Source organism: Eptesicus fuscus, chromosome 2 (genome assembly GCF_027574615.1).
Source record: "Eptesicus fuscus isolate TK198812 chromosome 2, DD_ASM_mEF_20220401, whole genome shotgun sequence".
NCBI lineage: Eukaryota > Metazoa > Chordata > Mammalia > Chiroptera > Vespertilionidae > Eptesicus > Eptesicus fuscus.
The window spans coordinates 103,285,766-103,313,478 of NC_072474.1; the positions used below are offsets into that span (position 1 = coordinate 103,285,766).

The 27,713-nt window shown below is 45.1% G+C and overlaps 1 protein-coding gene across 2 annotated transcripts in view; it reads left to right on the forward strand.

Moving 5' to 3' along the window:
* The window catches only part of CCDC149 (coiled-coil domain containing 149), a 100,402-nt gene that overhangs the window by 22,956 nt on the left and 49,733 nt on the right, over positions 1 to 27,713 (forward strand). For both annotated transcript variants that reach the window (XM_054729780.1, XM_028143608.2), the window contains exons 2-3: positions 15,749 to 15,910; positions 17,349 to 17,387. In XM_054729780.1, the coding sequence (XP_054585755.1) occupies positions 15,749 to 15,910; positions 17,349 to 17,387 (201 nt within the window). The remainder of the gene's footprint in view (positions 1 to 15,748; positions 15,911 to 17,348; positions 17,388 to 27,713) is intronic.

Consider the following 27,713-nt stretch of genomic DNA (forward strand, 5'->3'; position numbering starts at 1 on the left):
GAGAGTAGACTTGAGGGCACATACTAAAGGGCTCTTATTTGCCAGTCTCCTTAATGGAGGCATTTTTAAAGAAGAGTGATGGTTTTCAGAGATTCTGGTACCTGGACTAGGCAGGCAGGGGCAAGAGGAGGCTGTCATGATGGCCCCGGCCAGAGATCACTGGGTCGGGCAAAGCAGGGGTGCTAGGAATGAAGGGAGTGATGTAGGTGAGGTTGGAGAAGTTACGCTGGTTGTTGAATCCTGTTTCCCTGGAGATGCTTATTGGCTGGGGGAGCAGGTATTCCTGGATCGGGAAAGAGTGGGGTATGAAGAGGGAGTAACAGAGTAGAAAGTAGAGGGGGGCCAAGGGAAGAAATACCTCCAAGAGTGAGTCTGCAGTTGATAAGCTTGTAAATTACTCCCGAACATGAACCCTTCAGCCAAGTGTGTTCATTGTCACACGGAGAAACCTTTCTGAGTTGGCAGGCCACGTTCTTGCAGCGGTTAATGAGAGCCAGCCTGATCCCATCAGTACCAGTCCCCAAGGACCACGAGTCATTGTTTGATGGAGAGGGTCACTGGGCGGAGAGGTCGCCTCCCTGACATCCCGCTACCTTTATCTCTCTCTGCAGTTATCTGGTTGTAAAGCCATCCAGATAGTAATGTAGTATGTCAGATAGTCATTTAATTATTATGATCTCCTTTGTAGCAATTATGACTTGCTTTATTGCAGATAACAGTAAACGGGTAGATAAAAGCCACTCGGTAGTGAAAATTGTGATTTGGGGTTCTTAAGATGATAAGCACAAGGCTACCTTCATGGTGTTTGCGGGCGGGCGTGAATTAACATCGACAAATGAGTTATGCGCTCTGCTTTAAAAATATAATTGGAATGCAATTCAAAAGAAAACTGTTTCTGAGAGGATAATAAAAATATTTCACGATATCTAGTATATATGCCAAAAGCTGGACATATTTTATCAAGATTATTCCGTTTAAACTCCACTGATTACTTAGTCTAGCTGGTGTCTGGTCTTTGCCTTTCTCTAGTCGGTAGGTGCAGCCGTGTAAACGTCACTGTCTCTGTGTGGTTAATAGAGATGCTGAGATTGATTAAAATAAAAGAAATTGTTATTAAATAGCCGCTGTTTCTTTTTCCACCGTTATTCATGAACCACTAGAAGGGGAACCTCAGCAAGGTTGAGAAAACTCAATAGAATGGGCCTGCCTAGGTTACTGTGGTGAACATTTATTGTTCTCTTCCCAGCATTGATTTCTCTTTCTCAACTGCACCCCAATTGGGAGGGTGTTACCACGGATACAATCTGGAGGGACAGATCAGAGGGACACGATCTGGGTGTCCTCTCCTCCCCCAAGGCAAAGGATGGCAATGATCTGCTTTGGGCCAGTTGGAGACACCCTTGAGCAGAGAGACCAAAGGTCTGAGACACAGTGGAGTTCAGTTCTGCCCCATGTGGTGGCTTCCGACCTGAACTTTCTTCCCTGAGACTTGCCGGGGCCCCTGGTCCTGTCTCCAGCCTCCAAAGTCACCTTGCTGCCTACCTGTTTCTAAGTTGACCTCTCTGTCCTCCTGCCAATTCTATGAGTGCCAATATCCTCCCAATAGATTGCTGTGCCAATTACTGTTGCTTATAACCCAAGGGCCCTAATTGGTGTATGCAGAGAATGGCCTGGCTCTGCTGCATATAACCTTTGGGATGAAGGACAAATTGACCTCTTTGAGTTTCAGTGTCCTCATCTCTAAAACAGGGCTAATCATACAACCTGTTCCATAGGGTAGCCACATGCATTTAATATGTTCACTAAGTAGTGACTGTGGCATTTCCTGTTATAATCAAATAAAGGTCTCATTATTATAGTTCCTAACAGTGCCTGGCACATAGTTGACATTCAAAAAATACTGACCTGTTTTCTCCTTCCTCTGTCCTAAAAACAAACCCCAACCCTCCTTGTCTGGGGTTAGAGAAGTGAGCAAATATCTCTGGCCCCTACTGCATATGAATTTGACAAGCATCTCTGCACCTTGACTGAAGAGTGAAAACAAAAGCATAAGGAGAACCGAGTGTGCATCCCTTGGACCCACCTGAATGACCAGAAAGTGAGACTCTTTTCTGTGATTTGCCCTGCTCAGCTCAGCCCTTTGGGGTATGGTTGGATGGCCACATGACCCACTTACCCACTTATCCACTAATGTGATTCTGATACCAGCTGCCTTGGCTGAGGCTAAGCCCATGCATGCATCTGGTAACAACCTGCCCAACAATACCATATTAGACAAGGAGATAACAGACCCCTCATTAAAAACAGCACAGCCAGTGATGCTTCATAGGCCTGGCAGATCGGTTCCTACTGCAGGACCCAGAGGTATGTCTGCAAGGGGGGTAGGGGTGCTGAACCACCTTCCCCTCTCATGTGAGCTTGGCAACAAATTCTACCCAAGCTGTACATAGTCCAAGAGAGTTTATACCACATGACTGTCAGTACACACAGATCTAGGTAGGAGCCCTGAGACTGAAAATCTACTCCTGTAAGTGGAGGGTGGGAAGTACCTAAAAAAGAGGCTGGCCATTCCAGTTTGGTAATCAATGGACTTCATTAAGGGAAACTCACATACCAAGCATGTCTTGGGGCGGCTGCAAGATAAAAGTGGATCACTATGCACACTTGGCAGTCACCAAGAATGATATGGGTAAGGGGGAGGGAAGATGGTCTCTGGTGTGGGAAGTTACTTCACATGCTTGATCAAGTCAGGACAACAACCAGTTTCAGGAACCAGCACGTGGCAGAAGATAGGGGAGTGGTGCTGACTTATGTCAGAATGAGCATCGCTTACGATCAGACAATCTCTAAGAAGGGTTTGCAGAAAACAACCTCCATTCTGGCCCAGGTCCGATGTGGGGACAGGCAGCGGTCACATCATGGACAGTCTCCCCTTCGCAATGCTGTCAAGATGAAATTGTCTTTCTAAAAAGACTCTTAATGTCACTCCACAAGTCTAAGACCCTTGAGACTCCTACTTGCTGGAAGAATAAAGCCTGAACTCCTCCCAGGCCCTTTCTGACCTGGCCACCGTCTGTCTCTTCCCGGCTCTGTCACACGCAGCTTTGATTCACACCCTCCACCGAGGCCAGCCCGGCACAGTGCTCACTGTTCCCACAGTGTGTCTTCTGGGGTCTCACCTTTGTGCTTTGCTGTGGCTGTTCCCGGCCAGGAGCATTGTTTTCTTTTCACCGCCACCTGTCACAACTTCCCTCATCGCCAAACACAAAGAATCCCTCTACTTGTTTTTCGGGATTCCTTTCAAATGTGCACATCTTTGTCCAGGTCTTTGAATAACTTGTTTGCCAAGCTGAGATCACTCTCCTAGTGGTAAAAAGGGTGGTAATAACAATATGCACACAGCACTTACTATTTTCAATGTTTTACATATGTGAATGACTTCTTTTCATTCTCAATCAGCCCTGGGAAGGTGCTCTAATTATACCACTTAACAAATGGGGAAACCGAGTCTCGGAGAAGCTAAGTAATTGATCACATAGCTAGTGAGTGGCAAAGCCAAGGTTGAACTCAGGCATTTCAGTGCCTCTGCCATGTTCTCAACCATTACTCCCAACTGCTTTTCTCTCTTCTGGGAGCTTTGTATCTCCTTATGGTATTAGCATAATATTAGTAAACTAGAAGCCTGTTGCACGAAGTTTCATGCAATAGACCTTCCTTCACCTGGCTGCCGGCACCAGTTTTCCGCCAGCAGCAGTTTTCCTCTGGCCACCCGCCGATCGGAGCGCCTCCCGCCAGCGCAATCGGCTACCCCGAGAGGAACTCCGATCGGGAGGTGCTCCGATCGGCGGGTGGCCAGAGGAAAACTGCAGCTGGCGGAAAACTGGTGCTGGCAGCCACGCAATCGGCCACCCCGAGTTCCGCCACCGGTGCCTTCCGATGGATGGTTCCATCGGTCTTCCCGCAGTGCCGGCAGTTGGGGCCTGCGGGAGGAACGGGAGGCGGGGACTCGTGAGTCCCCGCCCCCCGCTCATCCTGTCAGCCCAATTGGCCACCCCAAGTCCTGCCCCCAGCCTGCCATCGGCCCAATTGTGGGTGTAGTGGAGTGATGGTTATTTGCATACTTCCCTTTTATTAGGTAGGATGACAATCAGGCTACTTATTATCTATTTTATTACATTAACCTTTTGCACTCGGATGTCGAGTGTGACTCGACACAGCATTAGAATAAAGGAATCGAGAAAAAAGCAAGCGAGTGCAAAGGGTTAAAAATTAAGATTACTATAAAAAATGTGCCAGGCACCATTGTAAGTCTCTAGGCATGAATGTCTCCCTAGCAGGAATGTGCACCTTACTTAGGGAGGACGGAAAGAATACTGAACTTGGAATGAGAAGAATCCTCAGTTTAGGTTTTAGCTCTGGATTCTACCAGCCAACCTTGGATAAGTCAGTCTACCATTCTGAGTCCCGATGTTCTCATCTGTAGAATAAGGGTCCTGGCTTAGATGATTCCTACAGTCTTCAGTAGCAGTGAGTTTGAGAGTCTGTAAAATGGGACAATACCACGTGTCTTGGGTATGTTGAGGCTATAATAAGATGATGTATGAAGATTTCTCATTCATTTTAAATAGATCACCAGCTATGTATCATGCATTGTTCTCAGCACTGGAGATGTGGAAGGAAAAAGCAAAGCCCTTGCTGCCATAGGGAGGGAGATACTGAAAATAAACCAATAGTTAATTCTATCACTCAAAGTGAAGTGATAAGTGCTATGAAGGAAAACCTAAGGGGAATGAGAGTCTGAGGGACGAGCTTCCTGAGAAGAAGACATTACAACAGAGATTTGAACAAAGGCAGGGAGCAAGCCACACAACCCAAGCAGAGGTTCGGAACAGCAGTGCAAAGGCCCTGAGTGAGCTTGATGGGTCAAAGACTAGCAAGGAGGTCAGTGAGGGTGGAGAGTGGTGAGCGAGGGCAAGTGGAAGGACTGGGTTTTGTTTTAAATGTGTTGGGTGGCCACGGGGCATTTTGAACTACCACAAGTTGCCATCTGTTGTCTTTTAAAAAGCATCTTTCTTGTTACTGCATGGAAAATAGACCGTAGGTGGGTAGAGGTAGGAGGTAGAAGCAGGAGGCCCAATCAAGAGATGATGGTGGCTTGAATGAGGGTGATTGTGCTGGAAGTGGGTGAGAAGTATTCTAATTCAATATATCTTGTGAAGGTAATGCCCATAGGCTTTGCTGACAAATTAGATGAAGGCTGGGAGAGAGAGAAGAGACAAGGATGACTCCAAGGTTTTTACAGAAACATGGTTTGTACCATTTCCCAAGAGGGAAGATTTGGGAAGGAGAGGTTCAAGGGAGGGCAAGGGTTGAATGTAAGATGCCTCTCAGCCCAGCCGGCGTAGCTCAGTGGTTGAGCGTCGACCTATGAACCAAGAGGTCAGGGTTCGATTCCCGGTCAGGGCACATGCCCAGGTTGCGGGCTTGATCCCCAGTGTGGGACGTGCAGGAGGCAGCTGATCCATTATTCTCTGTCATCATGGATGTTTCTCTCTCTCTCTCCCTTTCCCTTCCTCTCTTAAATCAATAAAAATACATTAAAAACAAAAACAATGCCTCTCAGCTGTTCAGATGGAAGCACACAGTTGGATGTCAGAGTAAGACGCGCAGGTGAGAGGGCTGGGCTGATGGAATCGATCTGGGAGGAATCAGCAAAGAGATGACCGTGAGGGCCATTGGACTGAACAAGATTCCCTTGATGGAAGTGAGGTGGAGCTAGGATTAGAGTTAGCCAAGACACGAGACCTAGGGCCTGAGTCACAACTTCTGCATGCAAGTTCCCTTTGAAAAATAAAGTGTCTCAAACCTGGGAATCAGCTGGCAAAGACCCCAGTGTGATGAGCCTGTCATCCAACACTCAGCTAGCCAGACTCTCAGGGATGTGGAGGTGGCTGATCGATGAGTGGATCCACGGGGGACCTCTTGCACCTCAGCCCCTGCCGATGGAATAGGGCTGTAAAGGCCCCAAGGGGCTGCCAGTTTTCCAAACAGGGCCTGGAAATGCTATGAACTAAAATGCATTGCTTTCAGTAGTTACACAATTATCTTTAAGAGTGTCTTGTTCAAAATATGATTGGACTCAAGAGAGGTAATATGTGGAACAGCTAATAATGTATTTGGTATCAATATGGAATAGTGAGAAGAGCCTGGGGTTGGTGGTGAGGAGCCCTAGTTTGAGCTGACAGTTGTTAGTTATGTGCCTCTGAGGAAGACAAGCTCCACTATTTTGTCTGGAAAATGGGAAAACGTTTTTGTCCCGCTTGTCATATAGTGTTGACTGTCAAGTGAGAGAGTGTCAGCGACAGTGTTTTATAAGCTTTAAATGCTAGAAAAAATAATACTTGTAATTTTGGAAAAGTTTACAAAGCCAAATTTTAGCATATCACCTTTCATTTCAAGCTCACAGTCACTTCAGGGAGATGGGCAGAGCAGGTATTAATTAATCAGGGTGGTGCCTCAGTCCCAAAGAACCAGCTAATTATTTCCATTTCATAGTGGCCTTTATTTTGTGCCTTTTATACCTACCCATCACTCAAAAGTCATTCCCAAGCATCCTTTCCTCCCTGTAGCTTTTCCTCCCTGCTCCACCCCCATCCCCCAGCCTCACTTTTGCCTCTCTTGGTGCCTTTCACTAAATAGTTGACTGAATGAATACATGTGCAGAGTGGCTTATTATAGAACTAGAGGCCCGGTGCATGAAATTCGTGCATGGGGGATGGGGGGGGTGTCCCTCAGCCCAGCCTGTACCCTCTTCAATCTGGGACCCCTCGAGGGATGTCCGACTGCCTGTTTAGGCCCGATCCCATGACTGCCCGTTTAGGCCCGATCCCCGTGGGACATCCCTCTTACAATCCAGGACTGCTGGCTCCCAACTGCTTGCCTGCCTGCCTTCCTGATTGCCCCTAACCACTTCTGCCTGCCAGTCTGATAACCCCCTAACCACTCCCCTGCCAGCCTGATTGATGCCTAACTGCTCTCCTGCCAGCCTGTTTGCCCCTAACTGCCCTCCCCTGCAGGTCGGGTCACCCCCAACTGCCCTCCCCTGCAGGCCGGGTCCCCCCCAACTGCTCTCCCCTGCAGACCTGGGTCCCTCCCAACTGCCCTTCCCTGCAGGCCTGGTCGCCTCCCCCTTCCCTCCTCTGCCAGCTTGGTCACCCCTAACTTCCCTCCCCTGAAGGCTTGATCACCCCCAACTGCCCTCCCTTGCAGGCCTGGTCCCTCCCAACTGCCCTCCCCTGCTGGCCTGATCACCCACAACTGCCCTCCTTTGCAGGCCTGGTCCCTCCCAATGGCCCTCTCCTGCTGGCCATCTTGTGGTGGCCATCTTGTGTCCACATGGGGCAGCCATCTTTGACCACATGGGGGCAGCCATCTTGTGTGTTGGAGTGATGGTCAATCTGCATATTACTCTTTTATTAGATAGGATAGACGCCTGGTGCACGGGTGGGGGCCGGCTGGTTTGCCCTGAAGGGTGTCCTGGATCAGGGTGGGGGTTCCCTTGGGGTGTGTGGCGGCCTGGGTAAGGGGCCTGTGGTGGTTTGCAGGCTGGCCATGCCCCCCGGCGACCCAAGCGGAGGCTCTGGTATCTGGGGTTTACTTATCTTCTACAATTGAAACTTTGTAGCCTGGAGTGGAGCCAAGCCTTCTGCTTACCCCATGGCAGCAGCCATTTCTGTTGGGACTTATGTATCTTCTATAATTGAAACTTTGTAGCCTTAAGCAGAGGCCTGGGCCGGCCAGGGTGTGCGGAAAGCTTGGCTTCCTCTATTGCCAGGGGCAAACCTAGCCTCCTGCTCTTTCCAGCTCCGTGGCTGCCACCATTTCTGTTTGGATTTATGTATCTTTTATCATTGAAACTTTGTAGCCTTGAGTGGAGGCCTAGGCTGGCAAGGGCAGGAGGAAAGCTTGGCTTCCTCCATTGCTGGGGAAACCCAAGCCTCCCTCCTGCTCTCTGTGGCCGTGGCCATCTTGGTTGGGTTTATTTGCATATTTGCTCCTGATTGGCTTGTGGGCGTGGCTTGTGGCGTAATGGAGTGATGGTTAATTTGCATATTACTCTTTTATTAGATAGGATAGTAGTTATCAAACTTTTTCAATGGCAGTCAGCAATAAATGCATGAAAATAGGCATGTAGGTGTGTTTATTCTCATACACATATTCAAAAAAGTTCCATGAGTCAATACTTACCTTTACTGTATGGGATTCATGCTTATATTTTCTGGTCTATTGTGTATCTTCTTTATTTTATTTTTTTTTAAGAGTGGCCCTGGGATTAGCTCAGTTGGTTAGAGTGTCGTCCTGATACACCAAGGTTGTAGGTTCAATCCTCGGTCAGGGAAAAATACAAGAATCAACCAATGAATGCATGAATAAGTGGAACAACAAATTGATCTCCCTCTCTCTCTCTCTTCTCTCTCTCTCTCTCTCTCTCTCTTTGTTAAACCTCACCCAAGGATATTTTTCCATTGATTTTTAGAGAGAGTGGAAGAGAGAGGGCGTGACAAAGGGAAACATTGATGTGAGAGAGACACATCAATTGGTTGCCTCCTGCATGCATCCTGACCAGGGCCCAGAACCTGCAACTGAGGAACATGCCCTTGACCGGAATCAAACCCTAGGACCTTTCAGACCCCAGGCTGAAGCTCTACCCACTTAGCCAAACTAGCCAGGGCTGATGTTTCTCTCTCCCTTTCCCTTCCTTCCTCTTTCTAAAATTTTTTAAAAAATTTAATGTTAAAAAAATAAGAAAATGAGGATTGCAACTGAATTCATTTTACCATCCAGATTAATGTATCATGACCCACAATTTGGAAAACACTGTCATGGACTGTTGGCAGCCAGGAGCCTTGTTCTTTGCGAGTCACTTGGGTTATCTGTGAGGTTTGCCCAGCCCCAGCATTCATGCTCAGCTAAAGGATAAAGAAATCAGAAGGCTGTGGGATAGCAGTTCAGCATGACTGCGTTATGATATATTACTGCATGGGATGTACTTCCAGTTTTTCCTGGACTACGTGAGGAAGTAGACATCTAATACATACTTAGGTTTTGGGAAATTACTGTTTGAGAAAGATTTTATTTTCGTCACACATATGTCATTGAAACTGTGTAGGATTTGCAAGGGTGACTTTCAAATAAAAGTTGGGTTCCCTGTCCAGAATACTTGGGCCCCAAATGTTTCCGATCAGGAATTTTGGGTGGCGGAAAGGAAATGCGATAGCGTACTATATATGTTGTATCATCCCCAGTAGAGGCATGGGCAGCGGCCCGTACTCAAACACATTGATTTGCCTTCAGCAAATGTATGCATATTCATACTCAGTGGCCTAAGGACCATAAACACCCTCACACCAGCTGAAGTCATTAACAGGGTATGAACATGGTTGCAGTTTTTAGAAATTTGGGGGGTTTCGAAAAAAACAATCCCATAAGGGATTGTGGAAGTAAAATGTTCTCTGGGTCCCATGTTTTTCCTTTTCAAAACCAACAGGAACCTTTATCCCTTTAGGAGACCAATGCTTGGCTCAGTGCCTAACACATAGAAGACACCCAGCAAATATTTGTTGAATGAATAATGGAGACCCACTATCGCTTATAGAAAAGCCCCATTACAACCAAGCTGCTTTTGAGGAAAGCTCTATGGTTCCTCTGCGAGGCCCTCTGCTCTTACCCCATTTCTTACACGTAGATGGAAACCCATTGCTTCTGCTTGGCTGCCTCACAAGGAGCAGAGGGTACAGATGCTTGCGGGTTCTTTTGTGGGTTTTTTCCCCTTCTTCTTTCAGGCCTTGAATCTGAGGAAAGGAGAGGCAGGCCCACTGGTTTTAGAGAGAGGGGGGTGGGTGAAACTATAACGGTTTTACCCATTTGTTCTAGGTCTAAAAAATAGCCACATTCAAAAGGGCCCTTCCTTAGCTTCTTTGTGCTGGGACGACCAACTCCGTGTAGTAACCAACTCCAGGAATATTCTAAGTTTCTTTGGGGGGCGGGCATAGAATGCTTAGTTTGTCAGGAATTTGGGGTTTCTTTCCTCCCCCAATTTTTTCCTTTATTGATTAAGGTATTACATATGGGTCCTTATCACCCCATTTCCCCCCCCCCCAACCCCCACTCATCCCCTCATCCCTCTGGTGTCTGTGTCCATTGGTTAGGCTTATATGCATGCATACAAGTCCTTTGATGTCTCTCCCTTACCCTCCACCCTCCCCAACCTTCCCTCTGAGGGTGGAGTAAGGAGGAGAGGTGTGATCGATGCTTCTCTGTCTCTGTTTTTGTTCATCAGTTTATGTTGTTCCTTATATTCCACAAATGAGTGAGATCATGTGATATTTATCTTTCTTCAACTGGCTTATTTCGCTTAGCATAATGCTCTCCAGTTCCATCCATGCTATTGCAAATGGTAAGAATTCCTTCTTTTTTTTACAGCAGCATAGTATTCCATTGTGTAGATGTACCACAGTTTTTTAATCTACTCATCTACTGATGGCCACTTAGGCTGTTTCCAAATCTTAGCTATGGTGAATTGTGCTGCTATGAACATAGGGGTGCATATATCCTTTCTGATTGGTGTTGGAATTGGAGTTTCACAGGCTTGGCTCTACAAAGACCTGGGTTTGCATTCTGGGTCTGCCAATCCCTGGGCACATTACTTAAACTCTATAAATTAAGGTCCACATTCTCATTTAGAAAACAAAAATAATAATAACATAGTGGTCTCATTATGTTGTCAGGACGAAAGGTGATCGATCGATCATACATAAAAAGCATTTGTCACAAAACTTTGGTGGTTTTTTTTAAAATAATGATAGTAATAGTGACAATGTTCATCCTGAGCACCATTGTGGTGACTCAGCAGAAGCACAGAGCAAGAGTAAATATAACCTCCACCAATCTCCCACTCTCCCACTATTTGATATGGTCTGTACCAGTCAGGATGGGCTAAGTTATGCTCTGGTAACAAACACCCCTGATCTCTGAAACTTAACACTACAAACGTTTATTTCCTGATCACACAGATTTCGCTGGGGACTCAAATGACTCTCCAGGGCAGTTGCCTGTGTGTTAGCTTCAGGCTGATTTGTTCTTTTGGCACCTCCATAACAATACACTTCCACAGCTGTTGCAACAGGAGAGGAGAAAGCTTGGGGATTCTTACCTTGACTCTTAAGTGCTTCCACCCTAGAAGGTTCCATGTTCCTTCCAGCCCCATTTTCTTGGATAAAGCAACTTATACGATTTTACCTTACTTCAAACGCATGGGGAAGGACAGGCCCTCCACGTGTCTGGAAGTAGAGGAGAAATGGAAATATTGGAGAGAGGCACTAATGTTGACCACATAGACGTTTAGTCTTTTCTCACTCTATCATGTACTGCTCTTGCAAACACAGGTCTAGTGCCCCTTCCAACAAGGTTGCTGAAGGCCCTGCTGTGTTGAGATTCTGGCATTGCCACTGTCGTGGATGATCTTTCGAACTCACTGAGCGGGCTCTGTCCTAGACCAGGCGATCTCTGGGTGCTTGGAGTGAGTCATACCTCCTGGACTAGAGCCCCTCACCCCCCAGTGTTTTCCCTGACACCGTTCACCCCCAATCTTATTGGATGTGGTGTTGACATTGTGGGTTTCTCAAAGTGGAAGTCACCTTGGGTACACCCCTTCATATTCCAAATGTGGAAACTGAGGCCCAGGCAGTGTGTGTTGGTTTTGTACCTGTGTTCTGTGGCTTTCCTGGGGTCCCAGTGGTTCAGGATTAGCTCATCTTTAGACCTACATCTGGATGGAAGCCTCTGGGCTCTGCCTGATGGTTACTGCTCTCCACCCACCTTCTCCATCATCTACGCTTACCGTATTCATCCTCTCCGAGGAGCCAAAACATCCCAAGAACTGGCTGGTCTCGCTTTCTGTGTTGTGATAGGTCCCGTCTAAGGCCAAGGAGTAAATCCACGAGTTTGCTGATTGGTTAGAGCTCCAACAAGAGGATCTTTAGGGCCTTTTTCTTTCCTTCCAGATTTTTTGGTTGTGTCCAATTAGAGAGATAGGAAATGGGACATTTTAACAACTGTCATTACAGGGACTAAACTATCATCATTTTAGAATGAGAGTGAGAAGTCCCATCCCTGTCCCCAATACCCCACCAACACATTCCTCCCAGGGGCTCCCGTTGTTATTTCATTGAGACTCTGCATACGTAGGGTCTTTGGCCAGATGCAGTGAAATACTGTCTATGCTTATACTTGGGCATTTAAAAATAATTAAATTTATTGAGGTAACATTGGTTAATAACATCATATAAATTTCAGGTGTACAACATTATAGTTCGAGATCTGTATACACTTGTGGCTTCACCACCTAAAGTCTAGTTTCCTTCTGTTATCATATATTTGACCCCTTGCCCATTTCTCCCTCCCCCACACACCTGTCCCTCTGCTAACCACCATTCTGTTGTCAATATCTTTGATTGGTTTTTGTTTGTTTTGTCAGTTCATTGTTACTTTTTTTATTTTATAGTCTCAGAGTGAAATCATATGACTTTGTCCTTTTTCATCTCGTTTATTTCACTTAGCATAATACCCTCAAGATCTGTCCATGTTGTCGCAAATGGCAACGTGTCGTCTTTTTTATGGCTGAGTAGCATTCCACTGTGTACACGGACCACACCGTCTTTATCCTTTCATCCCTTGATGACACTTCGGTTGTTTCCATGTCTTGGCTATTACAAATAATGCTGCAATGAACATAGGGGTACATCAACATCATTGGTTAATAGGGAAATGCTTGTACTTGTTTAGAACCCCTCTGTGCTACGGAAGGTAGCACAGACACCCCAGAACAATGCTGAGACCATTCCTTGGTCCTGAACTGGTGGACTGCAGCTGGCCTCTCGGTCCTTCCAGACTATTGTAGCTGGTTCTAACTTTTGAGACACCATAAAGCTGGAACCTCCTGAGCCTGGGTTTTCAAAGTGTAGATGGGAGTGAGAATCACCTGTGCCATGTGCTAACAGTGTGGCTTCCTAAGCCAGTCACCCGACTCGGATTCAGTGGGTCTCAGCTGGACCCGGGAATCTGCATGTTCACGAGCATCCTGAGATGGTGCAGGGCAGTCTTTTCCAGGGCTCCTTGTTGATGAGGCCTCATCAGGGGAAGCGTCCCACCTTCGCCAGGGCAGCACCACTCTGAGCTGCTTTAGAAATGAGGTTTCAGCCTAAGCTTCTACTGGTAAAAATGATTGATGTGGACTACAATTTTTGAACTTCACTGCTGTAGACCATAGTAAGCAGAGGAAAGAGCAATCCAGCCCTGGATTTGTAAAGACCACCCTTTCGTTGGTGTGACTTCCTCATCTACACAGAATGCATTTGCTTTTTTACCCTTTAGTGGAGTCGTAATTGTCCTGTGTTCTGTGCCCCGAGGGGAACTGAACTGCAATGGTCCTGCTCCTCAGATCCTGGCCACTGGGTCTGAGCAGAGGCCTCTGCCTGTTTTCTGCCAGGTACCGTACACCCAAGGGAATGGTGGGCATCACAGCTTCCGGGGCCCATTTCAACCAGGACCTGAGAGAGAAACAGTTTCTCTCTTGGACCCTAACTGATTGCAGTTCAAGTCAGGGAACTTGAATTTCCACTTTGCCAACAGTGGTGGCGAGGGCCTGTTCCTCTTCGTAGACCGGATGTTACAACTCATCCTGCCTACCGCTCCTTACCATGTCTCCACGCCACTGGGATTTTCTTCCCCGAAGTCGGAAGACACTGGGTATCTTTGGGGCCTCAGATTTGGATCTGATAAATCGAAGGGACAAAGGTGGCTGTCTTGATGCCACCAATACTAATAGCACTGACAACCACCGCTGCTGATTGCGGGCAAAGAACCAAAGGCACAAGGGCAGGTCTGTTCAATTGTGTGTAAACGGTATTTTTTTCCTGTGAAATCTCAATACCTCCCTTAGGACATTGCAGCTTAGGTTTCTGAGCCACTCGCCTTTGATATTTACTCGTTGGGGATTTTACTCTTGAGAAATCACTGTGGCAACAGAACCATTTTGCCTCCATGAAGAGGATGTCAAAGTCTTAAAATCCAGGACATTTTGAGGCAGGATTCCAACCTCATTACTGCCAGGAATAAGATTCATCCAAGGTGGAAGTGTCCTCTCTTAGAACTCAAATCCGTCTCAGAATGGCTTTTCTCTCCCCTTTGTTTTGGAAGCCAAGCAATTACTTTTTTTTTTTTTAAGGAAAAAAAAATTGTGCTAATGCACAAAACTCTCTTTTTCCCCTTTCATTTATTTGAAATTGAACTTAACAAAGTCAGTTCTGAGCAAGCTCTCTATATGAGTAATGCTTTTTGTCCATAAAAGAGCATTGACTCAAATGTTTCGGGAGTGCTGATTCTCTCTGCTTTGTGTGAGCGTCCGCAATGACAAAGTGCTCATGTCAGAGTGTATAATGAAACTATAAATTGTTTTCATGAATGCTCTGAATTTGGTCTTTTACGGGGCAAATTCAAAAGGTACTTAGTGCCACATTTCACGTATGTGAATAACACCAGATGGTGCGGTATAGCCAATGAAAGTAAAGGAGTCCTGGTCAGGGCTCACGCTGTCCCATGTGCTGGGTGGTTGTCACGTGGGGGTGGTTCCCAGTGGGGGGAGAAGGAGGGACAAAGAGTTTCCACAAGGTACACTCGTCTATTTGGGGATAATTCCAAATGTGGCTAAAGTACTTAGTTCGTAAAATTGGTCTCTGCGGGGAGGGGGGCTGGAATCACAGAAGTTGTGCATATCTTGGTCAAATATGTGAACCAAAATTCTCAGGTGAGAAGATGTCTGCTGTGTTGTGTGGACAGGTACAATCTATTGCAATAATTTATGGTTCAATTAAATTATTTTAAATAATATTTTTGTGTTTTTTAAATTATAGACACCGTACGAGTTTAGTCTAGAAAATTTAGAAAGCATAGAAAGGCTTAAAGAATAAAAATTTTAGCCCGACCGGCATGGCTAAGTGGTTGAGCATCCACCTATGAACCAGGAGGTCATGGTTCAATCCTGGTCAGGGCACATACAAGGGTTGCGGGCTCAGTCCCCAGTAGGGGGTGTGCAGGAGGCAGCCCATCAATGATTCTCTCTCATAATTGATGTTTCTATCTTTCCCTCTCCCTTTCTCTCTGAAATCAAGAAAAAAATATATTTTTAAAAAGAATAAAAATTTTAAAACATGCAAATAATTTTGCTGCCAAGAGACAATTGTTAGTAATACACAAATGTCTAATTAAGTGTTTTTCTTGGTATATCATTTTGTAAAATTTTAACAAAATTTTACATAATCTTATCTGGATATAGAAATCCCTTTAAACAAAATTATTGGGGTCCAGCTATCTATCTGTTTAGCTATGTAATTTTTTAAAAAGTATTCTACTGTTTTACTTGTTTGTAATGAAGTGATTTTATCTGACCCAGTTTGCCAAAGTTCATGAGCATCCAAAGCTTGGGTTCTGTCCTGAGGGATAGGTTAGGTACTGTCCCAGCCTTTAGGTACCTATGTCAGTTACTGACAAATGTCTGGGTATATGTTCTCTAAAAACAAAACAAGCAACAGAACAAAACAAAACAAAACAAAGAACAAAACAAGCCTGCAGGGCGTGGTAAATGTTGAGGTCCTGTTGAGGTCCTGACAAGTCGCTTGGACTTCTTTTGCAGTACCTGGTGTGTAAAAGGAAGCTGGAGAGCAAGAAGGAGGCCCTGCTGATCCTCTCCAAGGAGCTGGACACATGCCAGCAGGAAAGGGACCAGTACAAACTCATGGCCAACCAGCTCCGAGAACGCCACCAGTCCCTGAAGAAGAAATACAGAGAGCTGATAGTACGTATGACGTCACCGTGGCATTCCTGCTCCCTGGTTAAGATAGAAAGGGGGCATTTTAACATGCCCTTTTCTCAAAAAAGTATTGACTTCAAACAGTTCCACAACCCAGTCCCTCCAGACGGCTTACTCGGGCACCTATGAAGCACACATGTACACATATGTGTTCGTGTGCCAGTTTACTTATTCTTTTGTTCCTATGGAGTATTTTTAAGAGGATTTGTCTAATACAGAAACCACATGTGGTTATTTAAATTCCATTTTAAATGAATTAGAATTAAATAGAATTGAAAACTCAGTTCTTCAGTCTCATCACATTTCATGCACTCAATTGGCATAGGTGGCCGGTGGCGACTGTATTGCATTGCATTGCTACGGGGCACTTCCATGGTGGCCACTATGCTGGACAGTTCCATGTAGGGTGTTTCCAGCTCTGCAGAGTTCTGTTGGACAGCATGGTATAAATGTTGTTCTAAAACTTGCTCTTTTCACTCACACCTTATTTTGGACATCTCTCTAGGCCATACATACAAATATTGCTCATTTTTAAACATAGTTGCATAGTAATATTTTCATTTTTTAAAACTTTCTCTTATCATGAGCATTTAGGTTTTCTTTAGGGCTTTATATGGCAAGATTTTTAAGGGTATAAATTATATGGAAATGGAGGATACCAAGAGCATTCCTGCTTCTTTTTTACTCATGTATGCAGCCTCTTTTTAAAGTGTTGACACGATTGCTAATATTTAACCATTTGTGCTGGGCTCATTGAACTGTCCTGGCACAGAAATAGAGTAGAAAGATTCCTCGGGTTAAAGTACTGTTGACCTATATGTGGACAGCATCAGATAAAAATGTACTCATTATTGAGCATTTACTCATTCACCTGAGATATTTGTAGTCCTGGATGACCTACAAGGAGAGAAATTGAATTCTTTTAAGACAAAAAGTCTAATAGGACTGGAAGTTCTCAGTTAATTTTCTTTTATTTTGAGCATATCTTTTCTTCCCCCTCCCCATATTATTCTGTTCATAGAGAAAACTCAAGTGTGTATCCATTGCTGTTCCTTTGGATCTAACGATGTAAAGAGGAACTCAACTCAAACCAAATGAAATATTACATAAGATTGGCTCTGCTCAAAAATAATTTTGATAAATGCAGGGTTTTTTTTTTTGGGGGGGGGTGGTTGGTTTGCACAGTTTTGGAAAATATATAGGTTTGGTCTTAAATGGAACTGATCCCTCAGAGGTTTTTCCAAAATAAGTCTGGTTGAATTTGTAGTTAATTTTTTGAAAGCATATCTGAACTTGGTTCAGCACATTACTGGTTGCAGGGGGTGGGACTTGGGAGGGTCTGAATCTAGTTCATAGTTTGGTTCAGTTCCTTGAATCTAAGCACATTAAAAAAAACTAAAATGTAGCATTTGTTTCTTTGTAGGATGGAGATCCGTCACTTCCACCTGAAAAGAGAAAACAGGTGAGACTTACTCCTGATCTTGGATAACTCTCAAATTGTATGCATTGGTGCCTTCAACAGTTATGGAGATCAGGGAATCCCACGATGTGCAGAGATATCTTTTACTTTCCAAAATCCTTTTGTCCTACGGAGGGGAATGGGTAGTAGGGCAGTTCTACTGCAGAGAGGGATTGAGGTGGGGTGAAGGGTGAAGGGAACCGAGTGAAGTCCAACAGGGTGGCAGAGTGCACCCCATTCCTTCTTCCAAGGAATTGACCGCATTCCCTTTCTTGTTGGGAAACTGTAAGTTGAAGGTTCATGGCTATAGCACATTAGCTTACTGTTCCATGGGTGGTAATGTTTACTGTTTATTTTCTGCCACTTTAGGCTTTTGTTTCAATTTTGTATTTTATTTTATTCATACTTTAGTATAGTTAGCATACAATATTATATTAGCTTCAAGTGTACAACATAGTGATTCAACATTGTATACCTTACAATGCGATCACCACAATAAGTTTAGGACCCATCTGTCACCATACAAAGTTATTGTGATATTATTATTATTGTTGTTGATCCTCACCCAAGGATATTTTTCCATTGATTTTTAGAGAGAGTAGAAAGGAGGGAGAGAGACAGAGAGAGAGAAACATCGATGTGAGGGAGACACATTGATTGGTTGTTTCCCACAAGCACCCCAACAAGGGCCAGGGATTGAGCCTGCAACCGAGGTATGTGCCCTTGACCAAAATCGAACCCAGGACCCTTCAGTCCATGGGCTGACACTCTATCCCTTGAGCCAAACTGGCTAGGGATTGCGATATTATTGACTACACTAGAGGCCCAGTGTGTGAAATCGCAGGAGACCCAGACCCGGTGCACCGCGGGACCCAGCGTCAAGTCCCGCCGGCACCGCGGGACCCATCAGTGCACCTCCTGGTGACCGTTCTTTGGTTGTTATGGCGTTAAGACCCCTGGGTTTTTATTATATAGATTCCCTGTGCTGTATATTACTTCCCAGGACTTATTTATTTTATAACTAGAAGTTTGTACCTCTTATTCCCCTTCACCTTTTACCCATCTCCCCAATCTCCTCCCCTCTGACAATCATCAGTTTGTTCTGTTCCTATGGGTTTGTTTTTCTTTTGTTTTGTTTGTTCATTTGTTTTATTTTGTTTTGTTTTAGATTGCACATATAAGTGAAACCATATGGTATTTGTCTTTCTCATTCTGAGTTATTTCACTTAGCATAATACCCTCTATGTCCATCAATGTTGTTGCAAATGGTAAGATTTCAATGTTTTCATATTCCTGAGTGATATCCCATTGTGCATATGCATCACATCTTCTTTATCTATTCATCTATTGGTGGACACCTAGCACTTGGGACTTTTAAAAGCCATCTTACCAGCAAAACTCACAAGCCATTTATGTTCTTTTCTTCTAAATGGTAGCCAACATTGTTTACTGACAAATTCAATTTTTCCCTGTGGCTTTTAGATGCCCACTTTTATTAATGAATAAATCCTTGTATAAATACATGGATCTGTTTCTGGACTTTCTGTTCTGTTCCTTTGAGCTTCTATATAGTCCTGTGGTCCTACCACATTATTCTGGTTTTACTTTATAATACTTTTAATGTCTATTTGGGCTCATCTCCTTCCCTTTGCTCTTCTTTTTCAGGAAGATAACGAACATTTTGTCATGTGTTCCTCTGATTCCTCTGCCTCCCTCTCCAAATACATACCTATTGGTATTTTGATTCAGGGCTTGTTAAATTTATAGATTAATTTGGGGACAGTTGACATTTTCATAGGATTATGTCCAGGAATATTGTACATCAAATTTCTTTTAATACAGTTACATACATACATACATACAAATATATTGCTTTTTCCAAAGATATCTTTGTTAGAACTTTTCTTAACTTCACAATTGTTTTATGCTGACATACCCTGAATTATCGCCTTTTATGGGCTTGAGGGGAGCCCGGATGATGTGATGTTAATGCTGTGTATTCCATGTTATGGGAATTCTCTATACCAGAGCAGGGCTTTGAAACTTGTGGATGCAAATAATAACAGGTCTGTTTGGTCTTTTCATAACTGTCACAGCTAACTAAACATTCTGTTTTTGTTCATTGATCATATACCTGGTATTGCATATAAACGTCTTGGGTTCATTACCTTGTAATTTTTGATGCTGCGTGAATAGTATGGCCAAGACACACACACACACACACACACACACATGCACACATGCACATGTTCACAGGTGCCAGTGGTTCTTACATTCTTGAGAAGCAGAGATATCTTTGGGAAAATGATGAAAACCATGGGCCTTTGTTCTAGAAATGCGGCACGTAGATGCCCACAAAAATATTTGCCTTCAATTTCCTAGATTCATTGACTGTCTGCTTCCTGTCCATGGATCCTTGGGGTTTCTTGCACTGCATTTAATAGCTGCTGCTCTAAATGAATTGAGGGTTCTTCTTAGATATAAGTAGAAAACATTTGTGCTTTGTAGTAACTTTTCAGAGACTATGTATGCATGGCTGGATGAATAGATGGATGGATAAATGGATGGATGGATGGATGTAATCTCCTATCTCCTGAGGTCACACTGGCAAGGATGTCTTTCATGAAGTCTCAAGGGCACATTATGGGCATCATGGATTCAAATGTAAGCCAACTACTTGCTGACTGGGTGATCTTGTGTAACCTTTCTGAGACTCAATTTCCTTCTCTTCAAAATGAACATAATAATGACACATATTTATAAAGTTCTTATGAAGAACTGGTATGATAATGCTGACTTCCTTGTACTTGGTGAGTGCTCCATGGTGAGTGAAGAAGTGGATTGGCTATCTTTAATTTTTCATGTAACCTGTCCAAGGTCACACTACAGGTTAAAAGAGCAGCACTAGAACCCAGATCTCCTAACTTGTGGTTCGGGGTTTGAGTTCAGGTGTTTTTGTTCTACGTTTGATTCTTAGAATATTTGAGTGGAGAGGAAGCATAGTCAATATTTAATTCAACCCATTCTGAAAGTCCACAGATTAAATGCTTTATTCGAAGCCCTCTGCTTCAGAGTGGTGGAGAACCAGAAATTAACCTAAGAATTGCTGCCTAACCCACTATTCTTTCCTGCGGCCAACAATATCTGGCCATACCTTTTTCCCTGCTATTTAAAAAATATATACTTTTATTAATTTCAGAGAGGAAAGGAGAGGAGAGATAGAAACATCAATGATGAGAGAGAATCATTGATCAGCTGCCTCCTGTACCCCCTTACTGAGGATCGAACCCACAACCCAGGCATGTGCCCTTGACTGGAATCGAACCTAGGACCCTTTAGTCTGCAGGCCAACCTCTATTCTCTGAGCCAAACTCGCTAGGGCCTTTTTTTCCTGATTTTTTTGTCTCCTCCTCAGAGGACAGACCAGAACTTTCATGATTGTGATGCTAGAAACATAGTTGTCAAGGCTTTCTTTTGGAACTTAGAATACTTTTGAAAACAACTCAATTTCCAATGGTAAATCATCCGTTAAAGAAGCTGTGAAGAAGACGTGACAGCAGCGATGCACTAATAGCTTCCCGTGCCATATTGAAATGGAAATTTCTTCCTGGTACTCCAGGCAGAACCATGCATGGGGCACCTCTTCGCACTGCAGCGAGAGATCACCGGAAGATCTCAGATGATTCTAAATATTTGTCTTTTGCTAAACAAGCAGCCTCTCCAAAGGCGACAAAGGGGAATGTAAATGATCTTGGGTTAATCTTCTTATAAAGTGGGATTTGGGGCAGTCACGGCAGCCCACTCTCCCCACGCAAATTCCTCCTGGAGTGAGTAACCAGATGCATTGTTGTCTTTTCCGGTTTTGATTTTGTGCAGATATGCCACGGGAGGCTTCCTCTGGGTCTAGGGGGGAGCCTTTGCTTTCTTCCCTTAAAAAGTGATGGCTTATTTAGACGGTGATGTACGCTAGGATGACAACCCTGGAGAAATCAGAGCAGAGAGGGCCCTCTGTGGGGTGGGAGGGAGCCTTTCAGTTCAGTAGCAGTCTTCTTAGTCAATCTTATTTCAGTCCCTGGTGACTGCGAGGCAGAGCAGCTTTGCGTCTGAGTCCCGGTTTGATGCTCAGAACCGAAAACTCCCTTCAAAGGTCTCGAGTGCTTTGAGATGTTCCTTTCATAACACTTTGAACAGTAAGTACGACTTTCCTGTCACACCAGGGAACCTGGGGAAACATCCAGGGTCCAGCCTGTGGGATATCTCCCAAAATATTACAACTTCCTTCCGAGCCCTAATGCCTCTTGCTCTAAGCCCTTTGAATCCTGACAGCAATGTTGTAAGGAAGGTGCAAGCACCCCCAATTGGTAGGTGAGGAAATTTAGGCTCAATGCGTCTAAAGAACTTGGGAGCTGTTAAGGGCGCCACTGGCAGATGCAGAATCATAATGAGCAAGATTAAGCAAATATTTATTTACGTAGCCACCTCCCAAACCTACTGCAGAGCGTTTGCCCATGGGCTGGAAGTGTATTCGTTGGCAAGTGTGTGTTTTGAGATTATGTCCGAGATCTTTCTATGAGGTGGGAGGAGGCTGCTGAGGGCTCCTTGCCCAGCCAACAACTATGTATGGAATAATCTCTCGGGTGGTTGTTTTCTGTAAATCAGAAAGCTGTCGCTGTAGCCGAGGTCATCACCTTGGCAGTTGCTGTGAACAGGGGGCCCTTGCTCAGCAGAACAAGTTTCGCTCTATTACTATTAACACAGGAGGCGCCGTACACCAAAGCAGCCGAGTAGAAATTGCAATTAAATTTGCTATCAATCACACCTCTCAAGTAAGCTTGATGTTTCATCAAACTTTTTTTTTTTTTTTTTACAGATTCTTGTTTTATGTAGTATGTTCCCCTATGGAAGGTGTGGGGTAAGGGGTCCAGAGTATCAAACTTTTTAACACCATGTAGTTGAGCAGCATTTTCTAAATCTGGTCTCTTTCTCATGCTCTTTTTTCCTTACTCTTCTTCTTTTTTTTTTTTTTTAAATATTTTTATTGATTTCAGAGAGGAAAGGAGAAGACGAGAGAGAGATCGAAACATCAATGATGAGAAAGAATTATTGATCGGCTGCCTCCAGCATGCCCCCCACTGAGGACTGAACCCACAGCCTGGGCATGTGCCCTGACCGGGAATCCAACCATGACCTCCTGGTTCATAAGTCAATGCTCTACCACTGAGCCACACTGGCTGGGCTCCTTACTCTTCTTGAGGAAATGCCTAGGTCAAGGTTTTACCGGTCTCTCTCTGACTTTTCCCTCACATGTTTGATTTCCAGTTTTACTATATTAGCAAATTGAGAAGTAAGATACAGGGCTCCCTGGTAATGCATCCTCGTTTACTCTTCAGTGTAGAGGAGCTTTTCCATGGCTAGGTTACCTGAAATGCTGTTCATCTAATAAATTAGCAAGATTCAAGGTGATTGAGGGTTCGCTCCTGGAATGCTGCCCTCCCCTTCCTGGTCACTGGCCTGAATTATTTAGGGGCTCGGGTGAAGACACCTGGCTCTCCCAGGGTCTGGGCTAGTGCCAGGTTGGAAGGTTATCTTAATGTTGTCATCACTTTCTCTTCATGTTTTATATCCTCTATCCTCTTAGGTTCCGTGAATGGGGCCTGCAAATGGGGCCTACAAATAACTAACAGGAGAGTGATTGACAGGAGGTAAAAAGCATGATTTTATGAATATTTTACATGGAAGGGAATTTAGAGAAAAGGGAAACTCAACGAACTGGTTAGACTTGGGGGGGGGGGGCGTGGCTTGTATACCATTCTAACAAAAGGATGGAGTTTGGGCTTTGAGGGATGATAAATTGTGGGAAAGTGACTAGGAAATATATGCGGAAACTAACCGGAGACGAGGGTTATTTTAGTTAGGGCTGTTTATGGTGCCCACTCTCAGTCTCTGGTAATAGGAGTTGCTCTCCTCTTCCTGGTACTGGCACCGATGGGACACGCTCACAAAAGGAAATGTGTGCCCTGCTTTCAGGCAGGAAAGGGGAGGAAGGAGAGCTCTCCGTATCTGTTGATTCTCAATTTCTTCAGCTCAAAGTAATCTGTATGACAAAGTGGCATATTTTGGAGTGACATATTCTGACCCGCTCGTAACCATCTTTTCATTCTGACGTCGGGGAGAAAAATGGTGTATGTGGATCCTTTTGTCCCATCTCAGAGATTCAGGGCTGTCTCCTCCACTCGCATCCTGACACCCCCTCCTTGGGACCACTGATGATTACTCGATCATTGGAAACAGGAGGCCCTAACAGTGATCGTCCTTGCCAAGCATGAGGCATCATTTTTTACAAATCTCCCGTCGCTTTTTGTAAGTTTCAAGAACGTATTGCATCTAGAGTGTAAACGGTTCTGGCACATGTCGTGGCATTTCTAAGGGAATTGAAACAGCGGTAGAGGCAGGAATGTTGTTTTTATCCTCTGCCGTCCAAGGTTCCGTGAATGGGGGCCTGCAAGTTTAACTAACAGGAGTGCGATGAACAGAAGAAAAAGCACATGATTTTATGAATATCTCGTGTGGCTGGAGTTCACAGGATGCAATAGGACTTGGGGAGAGTTGGAGAGACTCTCACTGCTCACAGGACGCGTCTGCCCCCGTGGGAACTTCTGCAGCAGAGCGGAGGGAGCGCTGGGGTGAGATGCTCACTGGCCTCTCTGGTCCCAGGGCTCTGCCTTCCCAACAACCGTCAGGGGTGTCGTCTTCACCTCTGAGCAGAGAGAATTTCTGGGAGCCCCACCGTTCCCACAGCGGGGCTCGCCCCGGAAAAGCTTCTGCAGACGTCAGGGTAGTTGGGGGTTGAGCTCTTCCTCTGACAAAGGAAGGTGTGTCGGAATGGAGAGCCATGATACCCTCTCAGCCTCAGGCCTCCTGGCTGGATTTTCATCAACTCTCTCTCCCCTCCCTTCCGCATCCCTATTTTAATAGATCAACTCCTCGCCAAAAAGAGGGACTTCAATATATATGGATTCTGCAATATGTTCCACCGTATTCAGCATTCCGCTATGATCAGAGCTAAAATGTCAACCTTTCCTGTCGGCCTTGGCTAGATCTGAATATTGAAAATAGGCTTCTCTTTAAGCCTTTTCATGTTCTGCTATTCATGCTCCCACCTGCCCCAGAGGTTTAGAGAAAATAATCTCTCGGCTTTGTTTTCTTTCCCTGTGAAATCCTTCCCAGCGTCTGCCACCTTCCCCTGACATTTCCCGCACCCAGTGCTGCTGTTCTAAACCCATGGTCACCGAGTCCTTCCCGATAACATGGAGACAACACGCTCCGCATGGCGGATAAATTACAAGCAGGCGCCCCGTGTTCGCTGGATGGGTTGTTGCAGTGAATGTGTGTGAGTCACGGGCATTATTTTTGGTCAAAAGAATGGTGTGAACTTTTCTCCTCTATTTTGAGTGCTTTGAAATGTACAACTTCTCTTGTCTTTCTTCTTGTTCTTTAAGGTGTTAGGCACCGTATCAGAATAGTCATTTTCTGGTTTTCAGAGTTATTGTTTTGGAGCGGAGGTGGAAGGCCTGATGAATAGGAAAGAATTGTGTGCTGACAAGTACTCCAGCCTGTGAGACACAGAAGAAAATTACAAGTCACCTGCCCTAACGCAGGACACCTCCCCACCCCAGCCTACCCCAGGGGTCAGTTTTAAAGCTGGTGTAGATTTACTGTGAACTCACTTGATTGACTATTGTTTTGCAGCCACTGTAGATGCGACTGATTTTATTTTGGTAGATTTCTTTTGAGCCAGGCTGCAGAGAAAATCATGCTTGACAGTCACATCACTGGGACTCTGAATCGCTGTTCCCTGAAGCAGCCCTATTCTCTGCTTTATGTATCATTGGAGGTATATACCAGGTGCCCGCCCTGTTCTGAGGTCTAAATCCTGGGGAGCGTCGCTGAGCTCAGCGCTGTTCAAAGTGATGTCCAGTGACCAGTGCCCAGTTCAGGCTGCTGTTGCTGGACAAGCTCAGTGGAGAAATGAAGAGGAAGTGTTCAGAAACTTTGACAGCAATCTGACAGCAGGGTTTTTTAAAATATATTTTTATTTATTTCAGAGAGGAAGGGAGAGGGAAAGAGAAATAGAAACATCAATGATAAGAGAGAATCATTGGTTGGCTGCCTCCTGCCCGCCCCACACTGGGGATGGAGCCTGCATCCCCAGCATGTGCCCTGACTGGGAATAGAACCGTGATCTCCTGGTTCATAGGTCGACGCTCAACCACTAAGCCACGCTGGCCGGGCAGACAGCAGGATTTTTGAATATAACAAACACTTGGAGTCCTGATGTCTTAAGTTCATTTTCCTAGTAGTTGATTTCTATTGTATTTTGCAACAGTACTGGTTTGTGACGGAGTAGAGGTGGAGTCGGAGTAGAGGTCCACGGCCTTTCACCATGGACAGACACATGGAGTTGTACTGACTTAGATACTGCGGTGATGCTGGTGGGTGAACATCCACCCACGTGAGGGGCGCAAGCCATTATTGATTCAAACAGGGAAGGTTAGGGCATTGCAGTTTTGGGGGCACTGTTTGTCTTTTTGAAGTTTTCACTATTACTGTTACAAGCATGTCTATCTGGGCATCTCTTCTGCCGCTGAAGAAAAGGCAGGTGCTGTGAAGGTGGATTTTGCTGTGTGTCCTGCAGATGGGGTGCTGAGATGCCTGACCATGTGCAGGCAGCAGCGGGCCCTGGGAGGCTGCCTTCAGCCCTGGGCTCCTCCCCCTCCTCTGGGCATGTCCCCCGCTCTGGTGGAAAGGAATTACACTTGCTGAGCAAATGTCTGGCAAATGTTTTGGAGTTGCGTGGAGGAAAAGCAGAGGCTGCCCACCTGTGACAGTTTGTGCTGAGGAAGAAGACCTGCAGGAGGGAGGGGGCGGGGACCAGGAAAAGAACTGGGAAAAAATTCAAGAACTGAATCCTCTGTCCACTTCATTAGTCTCTGGGGTGAACTGCTCTCCCAAGTGAAAGTTTTCGATGTGATGGGGAGAGGGAGAGAGGGAAGCTAGTAGCTGGAACTTCCCCCGGGATTACCACAAGGGTCTTGCTCACTCTCTCCCCTTTTCCAAGTCTTGGTTGAAATGTGCCCTTCCCAGTGAGGCCTCTGTGGCTCTTTCCCCTGCACACTCAGTTCCCTTTGCCTGCTCATTTTTTCTCCATAGCGCTAACCATCCAACTACTGGTCATTATTTGTTATAATATAATATAATATAATATAATATAATATAATATAATATAATATATATATATAATATGTCTATATATATAAGTTTAAGCTATCAAACGACTGAACGACCAAACAACCAGTCAACTGGTCGCTATGACATGCACTGACCACCAGGGAGCAGACGCTCAACTCAGGAGCTGCCCCCTGGTAGTCAGTGCGCTCCCACAGCCAACCTCCTGCGGCCGGCCAACCTTCTGCAGTCCCTCCCCCCAGCCGGCCAGCCCCAATTGGCCCTGATCGGGACTGGGAAAGATGGCCCCTATTGGCCCCTATCTCTGGCCAGGCCGAGGGACCCCACCCATGCACAGGGCCTCTAGTATAATATAATCTGTTAAAATGCATGCTTACTAGGGCAAGGGGTTAGATGTATTGCTTACTGCTGAAACTTCTGAGTCTAAAACAGTGCCTGACACATGGTAGGTGCTCAATTAATATTTGTTATATAAATAAATATATAAGTAAGGAACAGTGAAGAGCCAGGATCACAAAGGAGGCAACTGTGCCCAAGGAGGCATTTGGCCAGATCTTCCCCTGTGTGGTTGAGTTGGGGCAAGTGGAAGGACATAATCAAGCGGAAGGCAGCCAGCCGTTAACCAGCACCTATCTATGCCAAGAACTGCGGTAGGTGTCCTGTCTTTATTGCTCAATTTTAATATCAAGGCCCCGCATGAAGTATATATGGTGACTCTGTTTTACAGATGGGGTCACTCAAGAGGTTAAGAAACTCACCCAGGGTCACCCAGCCCAGTAAGTGGAAGGACTGGGATCCAACTTAGTCTTTCTGATTCCATTGAGAAATTTCCAAAAATAGCTTGTTGATTACAATGTCCCTTGATTCTCTGTGTTCTTCTCATCCTTCACCAAATTTTTATCTGCTGAGAACAGAATCTGGGAGGATTGGAATGCAACAGTTACAAGATAAGAGCTTTGCAAATACACAGTAAAAACATGAGATCACCTTATTGAGTAACATCCACAAATAAGTGAGTAGAAGCCAGGGATTGGTTAAACCCAGCCCGTGGGGATGAGTGAGCTTTTTTATGCAAGGGCCCAT